The sequence below is a fragment of the Polistes canadensis genome, unplaced genomic scaffold, assembly GCF_001313835.1.
Source record: "Polistes canadensis isolate GaletaPanama2010 unplaced genomic scaffold, ASM131383v1 scaffold_89, whole genome shotgun sequence".
Taxonomy (NCBI): domain Eukaryota; kingdom Metazoa; phylum Arthropoda; class Insecta; order Hymenoptera; family Vespidae; genus Polistes; species Polistes canadensis.
In genome coordinates this window covers 222,890-239,047 of record NW_014569636.1, presented here as the reverse complement: position 1 = coordinate 239,047, position 16,158 = coordinate 222,890, and the positions used below count along the sequence as shown (strand labels likewise).

Sequence of the window (16,158 nt, the reverse complement as noted above, 5' to 3'; positions counted from 1 at the left end):
CGGAAGCGAGACGTACTTACTTACTTCCTTCGAGCTCTTTACGTCTTCGAGTGCGTTGACCTAGCTTACGGTAAGCCAGCCCCGAGTGGAATTGCACCTGCCTACCTGTGTGCACTTACCTTACCAGGATAGGAGGTCGTGAGACCCGAATTACCTACCTACCCCTCACCCCTTTACTCTTCATTCCCCCTTCTCTTTGTATCCTGACCCTTGTGTTTAAACAAGATTGACCATTTTTTTCTTTTTTTGAAAAACTCGATGATTACGCTTTGTAGGTTTTTATGTACCTAATGGGAGGGGGGGGGGACAATATTTGAAGAATAAGTAAAAAAAAATATATGTGATAATATTTATAAGTTTGAAATGATAATAAGATGAGACAAAATGAGAAATGATTGAAGATATGGGCATCGTGAGAGAGGAGGTTGCGTTGGGGGTTCATGACACGATGATAATGGACAAACGAGGTGGATGACGCGAATCGAAGGCTCGAAGAGGCGCCTCGCATCGTACTTAAAGGATTCTAGAAAGTGAGGTCATGACGGGAGCTCTCGCGTGTGCTTGTCCTCTTCACGATCACCCTCACGTACTTACCTACCTATACTCACGTAACGTACGTGAGCCCACGTGTAACGTGACTTTGCGACGACTATCCGCTTGGTCTGTTTCGCTTCTGCAACACGCTTTCAGATCTCCGTGATGCGTTCGACCTCGTTAACTCACGCGCGACCCTACTACTACCACTTTATCTGCTTATACTACTCTTTTATTCTTATTTTACATATCAACGAACGATCATATATTATTATCATTATAATTATTTTAAACTCGTGTGTGTGTGTTAATTGATTTTTTTATTCAAATTTTCTTTTTCTTCACAATTGCCGACATACCGACTTTCTTGATTGCATAATATTTGTAAATGTTAATTATATGTTGTAACATTATATAACCAAGGAAATTGATTACCGTTAATTGAAATAAAGGATTATAAGTAAATGATTACAAAATCGACGTAAAAATGTTATTTGTTTATCATCATCAGACTTGGCGCAAATTCGTGCACTGGTAGAATCAACGGGAATGCTCGGTGGTTCGACTTGTCCATCCTGCGAGATGCCCTTCGACAAAGGGAAAAAACGACGACTGATCGATTCCTGCGGCCACGAGAGATGTTATTCCTGCCTTTTCCGTAGCGAAGCTTGCCCACTGTGTTTGCGAGCTGATCACCACCAACGTGCCGATCTCAATGGCGACGAAGAAGAAGAAGAGGAAGGCCTTGAAGATGGTGCTGGACCCTTTGGCGAGGAGTTTGTTGGTTCTTCGATCGAACCAATGTCTAACTTTTTACTTATGGACGGTGGTTGGATCGATGACTCATCCACGGTCAACTCTCTTTGCGGCAGCCCAAGACCACGCACTAAACTCACCACCTCTCGTACTAATTTACCGCCCCGAACAATTCACGTAAGCGATTTTTTTTTTAGGAATTTTCATCTTTTATAACAGGGATGTCCAACAATTATGGCATTCCAATAATAGAAATATCGATTGAACTTTATCGTTGCTTCGTTCGTATGCATTTGGATGATGCCATCCATTGCATCCATTCTAGCGAATCTTCGAGAATGAAATATAAATGTTTCCAGGTTGAACGTATTCCCAATGTATATAAGTTTCTCTTATTCTACAGCAACGAGACAACCTAGCTACTAGCAACGTTTCTCCCGGGGAACTTGGTAAAAGTTCAAAAAGTAAAATGAACTCCCCACTGAACTCTCATACTCGACAGAAACCTCAAATGACTCAGAGTACGTACAGCAATACCGAACCATATTTTTTGCATTATTTCAATCAAAATTATTTACAAAATTCTCCTGGTGTTCAATGAAAATTTATGTTATTACGAAATTTGTTCAGGTTGCCCTACACCACCTAATCAACGAAGAAGATTCTTTTTGAATCCAAAAGTATTGAGAAGTTCCTTCGGACCGCAACGATCCTCGAGACGTGGAACGTCCTCACCTGAACCACCAACGACTGATAATCCTTCCGCGTTATCAGGTATTAACATTATTTATCTTCAAATTAAAATGGACTTTTTAATTAAAAATCAAACAAACGAAATTTATTTTTTTTTACAAAATATTATTCCAAATTACAGTATAAAACGAGCACAACAAATTGGTTAGCATTCAATACAAATATTACTCATTTATTATCATATTGGGTTAGTGCAAAAATAATTTGGGGTTTTATTATTTGAATCTAACTTTTATTTAGGATCGATTATGCGATATATGATTGTAATAGGGTGAAAATCGATAATAATAATTTCCTTAAGGATACTTAAAAACCGCAATTATTTTTGTATCAACTTAAATAAAATACACATACGTACAGCATGGATGGTATCATCCTGGGAAGGAAAATCAAGATGGCCAGGCCTCGTATTAGGAAAAATCAAATCGTTATGGAGCAACAGTCAAGGAACAGCAAACGATGGACTTAATCAACTAATTGATTCTTCCAATAAACTCGCAGGCAGGAATTATTCTTACGAGTGTGCGCTTCTCTCTCTCTTTTTCTCTCTATGTGTATGTGTGTTTCTGCGATGTCGTTAAAGGTTGCACCGAGAGTAGTTCAACGATTAATGAAATCCTTGAACGCAATATACACGAGTATTGAATTGTCCGGAAAGTTCATGCTGATTTACAAATACATATTTAATTTATTTGTTCTCGCAATCTCGAGATATTTTGCAAAATTATAACGAGTATAAATCGACTAAAAACTTCTCGGACAACTGAAATAGATCATTTTTCTTGATAATCGATTTAATATCGTCGTAGCATGATTACTCACAGCATGGAGATGATTTATCATTTTCTCCTACTCGCAACCATTTTCTTATTTTTATTTAATTCTTTTTATTGTTGTTGTTGTTGGTATTTTTATGATTTTTTCCCACGCAAGATAGATGTGCACGCCGATAAGAGAAGAACGACGACTCTGTGTTTCTTTCCTGACCTGTAAATAAGATTTTTAGGTGATGCAGAAAACGTAGAGAAATTGCATCGTGCCTGTTGGTGTGTGTGATCGTTGCATCCAACGGTTGTTTCTAATAAATTTCATTTTTATTTGTATTATTATTATTTAACAAAGATCCTTTGATCCTGTTGTTGTAGATGACGAAGGTGGTTGCGTCAAACCGTTGTCCTCGAAAACGCGGAAATCCTCGCAATCGGATCTTTACATGAGACTGGGTTTATTGCTTGGTGGAAATCATCATCATGGTCGAGAGAATTCAGTTGTCGATACAGCGAATTATTTTCCTGGTGCATCCAATCGTGTTGCTGCTACTTCTGTGATTCAAAGGTAAGCATCATCCGTTCAATATGTAGGGGGGTGTTCGTAAATGATAGACAATGTTCAAAATATTTTTACAACATACTTCATTAATTCTGAATTTTATTTTTGTTCAGGCCACCGATGCAAGGCCACGATAGTTCGGCAGCTTCCTTCAGCAGTTTAACGAGTTTCGAAACGCAAACTTTGGCATCAACCAACACTAGTCCAGTATCAACGTTGACCGGTACTTCGAGCGAGACCGAAGCTGCTGCCGCTTTACGTAGCACAAACAAACCTAAAAGCAAGATCAAAGGAAAAAGTAAATCGAGAGATTGCGACAGTGCCGGTAGTTTGGTTTCGATCTCAACGTCGGCATCGGCATCCACGTCGATGTCTATGTCGATGTCAGTTTCCGTGTCCGGTCTTTCGAACGGTAGTTCGAGTCCACTCGCACCAAGAAGACATTCCGTTAATGCCTCGCAAACGAACCAACAACCCGAGGACGTCGTAATCCAATTTAAAAACAGACGAACGTGCGTCAGAAGATCGGCCAGGGCTAATAACGTCAAGGGAAGCATCGACCCCAAATGTAATTTATTTCAATATTCATCATTTTATTGCTCTATCTATTATTTCTTTGCTCGAAAAGTTTATGCCAATGAATTAATAAGCAATACGTCCTATAAAACACGATTAATAGGATGACTTGTTTTACTTTATATCGTTATTACGATACGATCTTCTTTCTAGTACGCTTCGTTCAGCATCATGCCACACAACTGACACTCAAGCCACTATTCTTTGAAGTTCCTTTACTCGAAACGGAGCCGCTCTTTACAGGACGTCTCTGGCTCCTCCACGAAATATTATCCGTGATAAACAGCTCGAGTCCTGGTATTTTAATATCCGGATCACCTGGTACCGGTAAAACGGCACTCGTTTTACAACTAGTAGAGCACAGTTGTTTTGGAAGGCGACGAGTGCAACCGGTGGTGGTTCCGCCGGAAATCACTGAAGAAATCGAGGAAAGAGACAGATCGAATACTTCGATCACTCTTCAATCCAATATAAGACGTACCAATGAAAAAGTAATCAATCAATCTTTTACGATCATTCATTTCACTAAATCTGTTTAACTTTTGATGATAATCATGATCGTTGATGGTTCAATCGTAGGTTCGAGAATTAGCATCTCACGTCGTGGCCTATCATTTTTGTCAAGCTGACAACAATAGCACTTGTCTAGTACCAGATTTAATTCACTCTTTAGCTGCACAATTGTGCCAGGCACCTCAGTTGATTGCCTATAGAGAGTATCTCTTATCCGAACAACATCTACAGGGTTCCTTATCGCAAAGAGAATGCACGGTAGATCCGGATCTTGCTCTTTCAAGAGGAATCATCGAACCGCTCTTAACTTTGAGGAAAGCTAACAGATTGCCTGAATCTACGATGGTACGTTCACACAATTTATCCTTGGCATACGAATATTTTCTTTAATTCATCTATAATTGGTTGTTTAAATGTTCTACAGGTAATTCTCATCGATGCCGTTTGCGAAGCAGAATATCACAGACCGGACAGAGGTGATACAATAGCGTCATTTTTAACAAGACACGCGCCTAACTTCCCTAGTTGGCTGAAAGTTATCTGTACGGTTAGAACACAATTATTAGAATGCGGCAAACAACTTCCGTACACGAGGATTTCTTTGGATAAAATTTCAAACGATGTTGCCGGTAACAACGTCACCAAGGATTTGTCCGATTACATTGGCTATAGGCTAGCTCAAAGTCCTTCAATACAAACAAACGTAACTGCATCCGTCAACGGAAAGACGGAATCATCTTGTAGCGCTAATCAAACAAGGTTCGCCTCGCATTTGTTGTCACTAGCGAGAGGAAGTTTCTTATTCGCTAAATTGACACTTGATCTCATCGAAAGTGGACATCTCGTTGCGAAATCAGCGAGTTACAAGGTAACGAAGGAATTCAATATTTTGTGTTCTTTTTATTTGAAAATTGACTAAACCCAATATACGTGGCTACTATAAATGATTATTATTTTTTGTTAGGTTCTACCAGTTTCCCTCGCACAAATCTTCCAATTGCATTTCAACCTGAGATTTCCTACAGCGACCTCGTTCGACAAGGTCCAACCTCTCTTAGGCGTGTGTTTGGCTGCTTTGTATCCACTGACACTGCCAGAAATTTATTATTCCATTAATTCACTAACTACCAATCACTTCGTTTCGTGGGAGGATTTCATGCAGAGATTCAAGGTATATGCAATTTAAATAAATCCTTTCTATATATACTCGTTAATTAATAAATATAAATATAAATAAATATATTATTGATACATGCATTATACTCTGATGAACATTAAGGGTACGTAAAGTGCATACAAAATTACGCATGCAACTGTTGTTTATGTAATTTATCTTAAATAATATATATACAATAAGATTGTTATGTTTTTTTATCAGATGCTCTCTGGCTTCCTCGTGAAACGACTAGACGATACCTACATGTTCTTCCACCCTTCATTCAGGGAGTGGTTAATGAGAAGAGACGAAGGCGAATCAACCAAATTTCTTTGCGATTTGAGGCTCGGTCATGCTGCTATTGCATTTAGATTATCTCGTCTACAAGCACCATTAGATGGTGAAAAAGCTTTGGAACTTGGACATCATGTACTGAAAGCTCACGTTTACAGAGGTGTCGCTCCATGCTGGCCGTCACGCGATTTACAAGTAATTATATTTTTTTTCAATAAAATCTTAGCATCAACATCATTGTTGACCCACTATAAAAACCAAAATCTAAAATGTTTCATCAATAATTTAACTAATAAGAGTAAACATTGTCGTATTGTAATAATTACACAAGTTTTTCTTCACATTTGCAAATATGGAAATACACGTGATCGGTCAACAATATGTTAAAATAAAATAAAAATTCAAATGAGAGAAGAGATAAGATAAATATTAACTAACACGATCTTTACCTTTGTTAGGCTATCTGGCTAACTTCAGCTACGGAATGCGTTTCTGCAGCACTGTGCACGCTACGTAATATTTATAGCCCAAATGTAAAAGTATCAAGATTGCTTCTGCTGGCAGGAGCATCACCGAATCACATCACAGAATATTTAGGCAACGCACCTGTTCTTTGTATGTATGCTCACGAGGGTTCAGTCGAGATGGTGTCCCTTCTTTTGGAATTTGGTGCTGATGTTGAGCTGACCAACAGTCAAGGATGCACTGCCTTATCGCTCGCAGCAGCACGAGGACACTGTGATGTCGTTAGAAGGTATGCGAGCGTTGCAATAAATAATGCACACAGTACAACATTAAATCGTAAATTTCCTTTCAAAATATATTCTACATAAATTCACAGATTAGCTGCAGCCGGAGCATCGCTGGGCCACGTGGACATGGCAGGACAGTGTCCATTGGTTCATGCAGCAAGACACGGTAAATTATCCGTAGTTGGTTATCTTTTGGCATGCGATTGGCTCGTTCCCAGCGGTGGGAAAACTGTCGAAAACGGATCGTCAGAGATACGAAGGGAAGAAGCTGCGCAACAAGCTGTTGTAGCTGCTGCTGCTCAAGGCCATGAGTCAATAGTCGAATATTTATTGGACATGGCTGAAGTGATAGTCGATTTACCGGATACGTTGATCGGCGAAACTGCATTGACCGTTGCTGCAGCAAATGGTTCAACCACAACAGTGTCCGCACTTCTTGCTCGTGGTGCAAGCCCATTAGCTGTTAACGCAAAAGGTCTCTCACCGTTGATGCTTGCCGCAAGGGAAGGCCATTGGGGAACTGCTGAAAGACTTCTACAAGGAACGTTATCCAGTAGCACGGACACTGTGCTCGATGATGCGTTAACGCTTTTGGATCAACGCGATTTAGCTGGTCGAACTGCACTAATGTTGGCTGCATCGGAAGGTCATATTAATCTGATCGAACTGTTCTTTGAAAAAGGATCCGTACTCGAAGCTAAAGACAAAGAAGGTCTTACTGCTCTCTGTTGGGCTTGTGTCAGAGGAAGACTCAATAGTGTACAAAATCTTCTTGATCACAATGCTGACGTTAACACGAGCGACAACACTGGTAGAACTCCTTTGGATTTGGCTGCGTTTCAGGTAAATAAATAAAGAGACAATTGAAACTTATTACTCCAGTCACTCCACCACCCCCCTCTCACAACCCTTTATCTAAACCAACGTGAACGTCGTATATCAATCATTTTGTAATTTAGGGTAATCCAAAACTCGTCCAATTGTTACTGGAAAAAGGAGCAGCCATCGAACACGTTGATCTACACGGCATGCGACCATTGGACAGAGCAATTGGTTGCCGCAACATACCAGTTGTCCAATGTTTCTTACGACGTGGTGCAAAACTTGGACCAGCGACTTGGGCAATGGCAGCTGGCAAACCAGACGTCTTGTTAATACTGTTAAATAAACTTTTGGAAGATGGGAACGTACTTTATCGAAAGAGTCGTTTGAAAGAAGCATCACATCGGTACGCCTACGCTCTGAAAAAATTTCCAGTCTCGCCTGAGGAAGATTGTCAAGGACAGGAACAGAATCACATGATGCTGCAGCTACAAAGTTTTGCGCAATTGAAATTAAACTTCTTGCTGAATCTGAGTCGGTGCAAGCGAAAGATGAACGTAAGATATTTTATTTTATTCCCACGCATAACGATTGATATTTTTGAATGAAATGTTGTATGTGATTTATAGGAAGGAGCAGAGGCCATTGAACTTGCCGAAGAAGCTCTCAAAGTTCGATCAACGTCATACGAAGCTTTTTATGCTCGAGCAAAGGCCCGTGTTGATCTTGGTTTGTTTGAGGATGCCATGTCTGATGTACAAGAAGCGCTTCACATAGCACCTGCTCAAAATCGACAAGATCGTCGTGTTTTAATAGTTCTCAGAGATGAAATATTATCACGAATGGACGAGGTTAACACGAACAAGGAATCCAGTGATTGCAATAATCGAACGCGTCTTCGTGCCTCCGTCGACACGCTCACGGAATTATAAATTTTTAAATCATCATCTTTAGATTAATACGTGAGCTATTTTTTCTTTTTTTTTTTTTTTTTTCTTTTTTTTCACAGTGGTATGAGTCCATTTATTCTTTAATTGAAATATATATTTAAGGGTTGCGCCACAAAAGGGGCGTAATGCGTCGTGCGCGTGGTTGTCTTATTTTGTTAATTTATTTATATTTATTTGTTTATTTTTATTCGTTAAAAGTGATTAAAGAGAGTACGTTTGTTTTTTATATTGAAATATATTTAAGCGTTTTCCCGCGTTTGAAATAATGAAAAAATATCGGCAAACGAACATAAATGAATTTTTTATTTTAAACAAAAGTTATATGCAAGTTTGAAAACAAATGGCTCATATGTACTGTAAATTCGAAAAACCCGATAATAGCTTCGTCGAAAACGAAATCCAAGGAGTATCGGTTTCTCACACTATACGAGAAACGACGTTAATTTTATATGAAGAGAAAAAAAAAGAAAGAAAAGGGAAGAAAGAAAACTGAGTGTGATTTATTAACTTATTAAACAATCTGAATATTATTATTTTATTTTTTATTCGCTGCACGTGTGCACGCGCGACTCGTTTTTATTTTTTTATTATTTTCGTACTGATTTGAATTCATATTTATACGTAATAATAAATCGTGACTGCTGTGTTCCTTCTAATGCTGGAACTGTACAGCAAATACATAATTAAGAGTACTACGATTTAAGTTTTGATTTATAATAAATGGAGAATTTTATTATATCTATAAAAAGTATGATGGGGTAAACCAGGGAGGCATCTTCAAGAGGAAGTTCAGCAGGACCATGTACGGGATCACGCAACTAAATTTTTAGATCGTCAAAATTCGTGTATAGTATGTCAATGAATAATTAATGATAGTGAAAGAGTAGTAAAGAAGGGGGGTTGCCGAGTAGACAAATTTTATAAACCTTGAAGTAAGCAAATGTAACAATTATTAAAAAAAAATGAAATTTTATTATTTAAAATAATTGACCGCGCGTGTGTGTGCGTAAAAGATGATTCGTGCACGCAAACTCATAACATATTATATTAAAAAGATAAAAAAGTAATGAAAATTGGCGTACGTTGCATCCATCGTAATAATAGTAATAATAATAATAATAATAATAATAATAATAATAATAATAATAATAATAATAATAATAATAATAATAAGATTATTTAATTACTTCGTTCAGTATTCAATTAATATAAACTAGATCATCGTCAATCTTTTTCAACGTAATTAATGAAAATATTTAAATATAACCGTGTTAAGCTTTAATCGAGAAAACAATTAAAATAAAAAAAAAATAGGAAGAAGAGTTTTGTTTTTTTATAAACACATAGCGTGTAATTAATTATATTCTTTATTACATGCACACGACTAAATAATTTTATATTTATAAATGCACCTTTCTTGCCCGAGACGCGTACGATAATGTTTTTTTTTTTTATAATTTTAATTTTAATTTTTTATTTTTAATTCTCTATTTTCTTTTTGTAATGTATCTATATGTTACGTTATAAATATGCCAGTGCTTGTTAAAATAAGTATATTATATTGTTCGTAAAAATTATTATAAATTTTTATACGACTTATATATATATATATGTCTACGTGTTTGTATTTACTTACATAAACACTGCCAACTACACATATGCACGCACGCCCATTGCATACACGAAAGAACTATCAACATCACCTTGGGTATGGCAATATCCTCTTCCATATGATATCGTAATCATCGAATTCGCGTGATACTGATAAAAAAATATTATTTTTTAAGAGAGTGAGAGGAAGAAAGATAGTGTCGACTAAATTTACCGTAAATACGTAAAAATAGTATTTAAGAATGTAGACGAAGAGAATCATACGACGAACTATTATTATTATTATTATTTAATTATTAATTACTATTATTATATATATAAATATATTAGGGTGGTCCTTATTTTGGGTATTTTTGAATTTTTATGCTCCCAGAGGCTCATATGGTTCGAAATAAATAAATATCCCCCAAGTTTTTCAGATTCAATCTCAATTTGAACCTTTGTCGCACGTAGACGCAAACTTTCTTCAAGAAGTACTACGATGACTTTAAAACAATAAGATTGTACATTTTTCCATAATTGTTGTTTATATCTCATTGGTTGACAATATGGATACATATTATTTTAATAATGTTCTTAACAGTAAGCGTGCGAACGATCGTATATCACATAATTAATCAAATATTCGTGTTAACTGTGTTTAAAGAGAAAAATTATATAAACTGTTGTCATATTTTTTTATTTGTTTTAATATAAATAGAAATACAGAGTGTTTAAAAAAAAAAAAAAAAAAGTAATTGTGAAAACTTAAGAAATATCGGAATAATTAATATACCGAATAAATTTATTATTTGTAACTACGTTACACGTACGGTATATATACGCGAATGAAGAATATATATAATTAAATATATAAATTCTTATACATTATATATATATAATGACATCAAAATACATAAATGTACGAATACTAGATAGTTTTATACAATCGAATGTAATACATAACTAGATTTGCGTTTGGTCTCGCATTTTGGTGTCTGAGGCAATTACGTCGACAAGTTTTAAATAACTTTTTAAGTACACTTTGATTAAAATACTTTTCAATATATATTCTTGCCCTCGTGCAAAAATTCGACGAGATTCTTTATAAAAAAAAAAATCAGCAATATCACAAAATCGTATATATCGTTTTTTTGCATTAGCATTAACTTTTGTATACTTATTCATTCATTTGTTTTTAATTAATTGATTATTTTGATTTGGTTATACATAGAACACGCCTTAAAATTCTCGTCCGAGCAATTTTTTTTTTTCAAAGCATTATTATAATGATAAAAAAAAAAAAGAAGAGAAAGAAACATTCGATTATGATTTTTCTGAAAATATTTGTTATATGATTTAATATATTAATATATATATATATATATATTTTTTTTTTGCCTCATGAAAATACAATGCAATATACTTGGCGAAAAATTGAATATACCAATATCAGGCTTCGAATGATATTTTTCGAACGCGCGTGTTAGCATTATTTATATGTCTTTTTTATTTTTATATTATTTTTCAACTATTCTTCAAAATGGAGATCAATATTTATAACATAATCGACAGAGTTCATATTTAAATATATTCGTCCTGATTATCACAGAAACGTCGTTTTATATTTCGAAAGACTATAGTAATCGATCCAGCATTACAAAAGTCTTTCCCATTTAGATAATGTAAAAACGTGACGTTTCGTAATTAGGTACTTTAAGATTCGACAGATTAAATCAGAAAAAATGTGGTAGAATTCTATAATAATAATAATAATAATAATAATAATAATAATGTGGGGTATTCTTATTTATCGAGATCGTTCGTTTAAAGATCATCCAGGATCTTAACGATCAATGGTCGTACGTTTTTGTCATCCTTCGATTTTTTTCTATTTTATGATATAAATGACCCATGCGTTTGTGATCAGAGGTATAGGTAGAGGTAGGAATAAGATAAAGGGGTTCCTCACGGAATGTGTAATCGATCGAAGAATGAAATAATAAAACGATCTTGAGGAAGCATCGTGAGTGACCCGTACGCAGGCATCAGAAAGGAAAAAACGTTTCTACAAACAAAACCTGAACGAAGCGTTTACGTGCATACTGCCTGGACGGGACAATATAGTAGTTTTAAAGATAAGAGAACAAAAATCGTATCTGGGCTAGTGACCTTTATTGTAAGTGTCCTTATTCTGATATCCCTGGACGTATCCTGATTGATCAGGTAAATCCTTTCGACCAGCTATACCTTTACCTTTCCCACTTTCATCGAAACGTTGTTTATGGGAACCAGTGTACCTGGTCACATCCGTTAAACGGTCTACCGTTGAAGCTGCTTTACCTGCCTATAAATTATTTCTTTTTATTCATCCTTACATAACACGAATATAGATTGATTATCGTTATTATTATTATATTATATATTATACTTACATGGACTGATCCAGTAACACCAGGTGCTCCACAATTCGCCATTTTATTTTTCATTTCTGCTAAATCGACTTTCTTACTTTTAGCGAGTTCATCGAGGAAGGCCTTGTACTGTTCGATCCCTAGTTTCATTGACCTTCGAGAATGATTGAACAGATTAATTATTAATTAATTGTCAATTTTTATTTCCGTGTCAATTTGTTAGAAAAGTTTTCATATAGAAAAATTCTTTTTAATTTATAATATTTATCAAAATAATTATATATAAATTCGTACTTGTGTTTTTTAAAGTAAATTCCAGTATCCGTGGTCGTAATTTTTTTGCCATCGATCACCTTAGCCTGTTTCATCCATTTATCACTTTGGCTAAGAGTTATCAATTTGCCGTCGCTTTTGGGATCGCCAAATTTCGAGAAAGCTTTGAAATTTGTTAGAAAACTTCCAGCAGGAGAAGCAGCTGGACTGCCTGGGGTTGAACTTCCTGCACTCGCTGTACTGTCCTCAATCTTCATATTTGCAACTTCGTTTGTGACTGGTCCTAATACCGTTCCTTGTTCGTTGATCGTTTCATTCTTTTCTTTTTCGATAGTACCGTTTTTTTCTGCCTCCATTTTTTTCCTTTTTTACTTACAATTGTTTAACTGGCAAAAAAATCATTTGGATTAGAAAAAAACATTCGATCAATTTTTCTTCGAGATTTGTATTGAACTGGAGAATGATCGATCCACTTGTTTAACAATTATAATAATGTTCCAATATAGGACAGCGTTAAATTTGTAATTTTTGATATCTCATTTGTTATCGATTAAAATCACTGAAGTATTTAATCTTTAGAAGAGTGACGATCTTTAAACTTTCTTCTTTCCTTTATTAATCGCAGTATCGACTCGATATCGTTAAGTTATCGCGTGCAATCAAGAGAAAGGTTCGTGCATGCTCAACAATCTATTTACATTAACACTCTCGTTACATTTTGTCTCAAATTTATTCTACCTGATGAACTAATTTAAAGTACATGAAAATGAACAAAGTTTACACTTCGAAAAGCAATCGAATCATTATATATCGCGTGAGCTCATTTTAAGTAGGAATTCATTATTCCTAGATTAGAATAATTAAACGTTTATGATAATATAATAATACAAAACAAAAAGAAAGAATGAAAATAATATTCGTAATGATCGAATCAAGGACAACAATAGCTGTTTAGCCCTCGAAGTGACGACACGTCTTTTTAAATAATTTATCGTACGAGGATGCAATTTCAGAATCTGTTCGTAACTTCAACCATGTATGTGCGTATATGTGTGTCTGAGTACGTGCTTATAGAATAGCAATATTTTTGAGGGAACTGTGCCGCAGATAGGTGATTATCTTATACACTGTATGATTGTAGTGGAATCATGTCAATGTAAACTATAGAACAGTGTAGAATAGAACTTTATTTCTCGTATTTACTTCCCCGTTCTCCGCATATTATGTTCTTGAAAAACCACCAGGACGTACATATATCCGATTGAAATCGTTGCAAACTACCCGATTCGAAAAAGTAAAAAAATTAAAAAAAAAAAAACCTAGCCACTGTAAAATTTATCTGAAAAGAAAAAGTTGATGCATCCAGGAAGGTCGCTTAAGTATCAGATTATTTCACACCTATAAATAAAGATTACGACTGTTTGTTCGTTAACGTGGTTAGCATCAAAGGTGACGCGTTATTAGGTAATACACTTGCACATCGAAATCGAACGATGTACTTGCCTGCCAACATACTTGTTGATTCCTTTTTATTTCTCTCTCTTTTTCTCTTTGTCTCTCTATCTCTCTTTATCGGTAATCGTGAATAAAAAAAAAAAGAAAGATCGTGATGTCACAGAATAAAAGAATAATGAAATATTTCATTTTCTCTTAATGGAATGATTCAAGTTAAAGTTATATCACGTTATTGTAATATTTAAAATTATAGTTACAGTAAATCTTTTTTTTTCTTTCAAAGTTATTACCCTGTTTTACAACCTTGACGCAATCCTGACACAATCTTGACATAATCCTGACGTAATTCGTATAAAAATGTATAAAAATAGAGCTCGCATCGTGCTAAAAGTCCCATAGGTTTTGAATCTTGTAACATTTGACTCCAACGATTAAAATATTCAAGAAAAATTACTTAATAAAGTATCCCCTTTATTTCTATCGTTTCTATTTTTTCGTTTTACACGATTGGATGCATTACCAAAGCGAGATGCAGTTACTCGAACGTAATTGGTTAACTCGTAGAAATAACTTTTGGTCGTAAGACTTGAAAATAGGGGTTGGGAAGGGTGGCTGCTTGATTGTTCTTCTTCGGTTAAACGATGAACACGCTTGAAAGGAAAAATGTGGAACTATCTTTGTATTGGTGTCCTGTGTTTTTCTATTAGTGTGTATACAAAGCTCAAGTTGGAAAGCTCTTGAACGCCCCTCTTTTCTAACGGAGCATGTACCCCTCAGAGCGCATGTGTTTTATCGATCTACCCCAGCAGAAAGCACGCAGCCACCCTCCCATGTAATAGAAAAGGAAAGAAAGTGAGAGAAAAAGAGAGAGAGAAAAAGAAAGATAGATAAAGTGTACATCTTTGAGCCCGTTTTTCGAAACTCAGCGGTATCCAAAGTAAAAGCTCGCAGTTTTTGATTTAATCAATGAAACAAACTTTTAATTAATTCATTCATTCAATTCATTCGATCTACAATCGAACCATAGAAATTTCTTCAAATCAAAGATTGTTAATAACAAAAAATCACGTGTTCTTAAAGGTTCGACGAAAACATTTCTTTCAATGTAAAATGGTGTCACGAATAAGGGCGTGTATCGATATATGTGAATGCTTTTGACCTAGATTTTTGTTCGAATACTAGAATAATCTAATGATTTCTTTTTCTTTTTTGTTTTCTCTCTTTCATTTTTCTTTTTTACATTTCTTTTTTAACTCGCGAAAAAGACAGAGAGATAGAAAGAGAGAAAGGGTATCCTTGAAAAAGAATTTACTGATTAAATAGTATCTAATCTAAACTACTCGAAAAATTGTTATAACGAAGATGGAAGAAACAAAAATATGTTCGTTATTTCCTTTCGCATCGTGTATTACATATCGCGTTTTCTAAATGAATACTATATGCATATTATAAATAACGCGTTAGTAGGAATTTTATCTTTGACTATTTACGTGATCGTCTATTTGCGGATGACTGCAGTTCTGAAAAAAGATTCTATGTGTACATTTGTGTGGGTGTACGTGCCTATGTGTAGAACGTGTTAGATTATCATATTTGAAAAGATTAGTGAAAAGAAATACGCATTAATGATTGTTTCACCTTTTTAATCTTCCTTTCTTCGATTAAATGTAAATGAACAAATATTGTTTGTATATTATCTATACGATATTGCTATTTTTTCTTTTTGCTTTTACAAGAACCAATTGTCACAATCTTTCTTTGTATTACGATAGGGTACGCGTAATTTTTCGTAGTAACATCGATTAAATACCGGACTATAGTTCATTCGCGCGATTCCAGCCAAGAGGAGACTAAGAACGAGACTGAACAACCATCGCTGACTCCATCTAGAACGATATCCCCACCTACAACCCTAACAGAACTTTGATTCCTTTATGTTGCGGAAGCTGCGAAACTTCCGCATCATGCGCTAATGTCTTTAAATTATATCT

At 35.2% G+C, this 16,158-nt stretch overlaps 2 protein-coding genes across 4 annotated transcripts in view; one reads left to right on the top strand and one right to left on the bottom strand.

Moving 5' to 3' along the window:
* Window positions 1-9,548, top strand: part of LOC106787004 (protein TANC2) — a 16,207-nt gene extending 6,659 nt beyond the window's left edge. The window contains exons 2-16 of one of the 3 annotated variants that reach the window (XM_014748973.1): window positions 1,046-1,467; window positions 1,694-1,811; window positions 1,921-2,064; window positions 2,404-2,565; window positions 3,189-3,378; window positions 3,486-3,940; window positions 4,102-4,439; window positions 4,528-4,806; window positions 4,886-5,329; window positions 5,426-5,632; window positions 5,840-6,106; window positions 6,370-6,665; window positions 6,753-7,506; window positions 7,623-8,042; window positions 8,115-9,548. In XM_014748973.1, coding sequence (XP_014604459.1) covers window positions 1,046-1,467; window positions 1,694-1,811; window positions 1,921-2,064; window positions 2,404-2,565; window positions 3,189-3,378; window positions 3,486-3,940; window positions 4,102-4,439; window positions 4,528-4,806; window positions 4,886-5,329; window positions 5,426-5,632; window positions 5,840-6,106; window positions 6,370-6,665; window positions 6,753-7,506; window positions 7,623-8,042; window positions 8,115-8,417 — 4,799 coding nt within the window. In that variant the 3' untranslated portion in view covers window positions 8,418-9,548. The remainder of the gene's footprint in view (window positions 1-1,045; window positions 1,468-1,693; window positions 1,812-1,920; window positions 2,065-2,403; window positions 2,566-3,188; window positions 3,379-3,485; window positions 3,941-4,101; window positions 4,440-4,527; window positions 4,807-4,885; window positions 5,330-5,425; window positions 5,633-5,839; window positions 6,107-6,369; window positions 6,666-6,752; window positions 7,507-7,622; window positions 8,043-8,114) is intronic. The other 2 variants (XM_014748974.1, XM_014748975.1) reach the window with 2 other exon arrangements.
* A 2,633-nt stretch (window positions 9,549-12,181) lies between these two features.
* On the bottom strand, window positions 12,182-16,054 carry LOC106787005 (TPPP family protein CG45057-like). Its single transcript, XM_014748976.1, has 4 exons — window positions 15,806-16,054; window positions 12,734-13,098; window positions 12,461-12,593; window positions 12,182-12,372 (listed from the first exon to the last, which is right to left on the bottom strand). The coding sequence occupies exons 2-4, from the start codon at window positions 13,066-13,068 to the stop codon at window positions 12,190-12,192; spliced, it is 651 nt and encodes a 216-aa protein (XP_014604462.1). The 5' UTR covers window positions 13,069-13,098; window positions 15,806-16,054; the 3' UTR covers window positions 12,182-12,189.
* Between the last annotated feature and the right edge of the window lie 104 nt (window positions 16,055-16,158).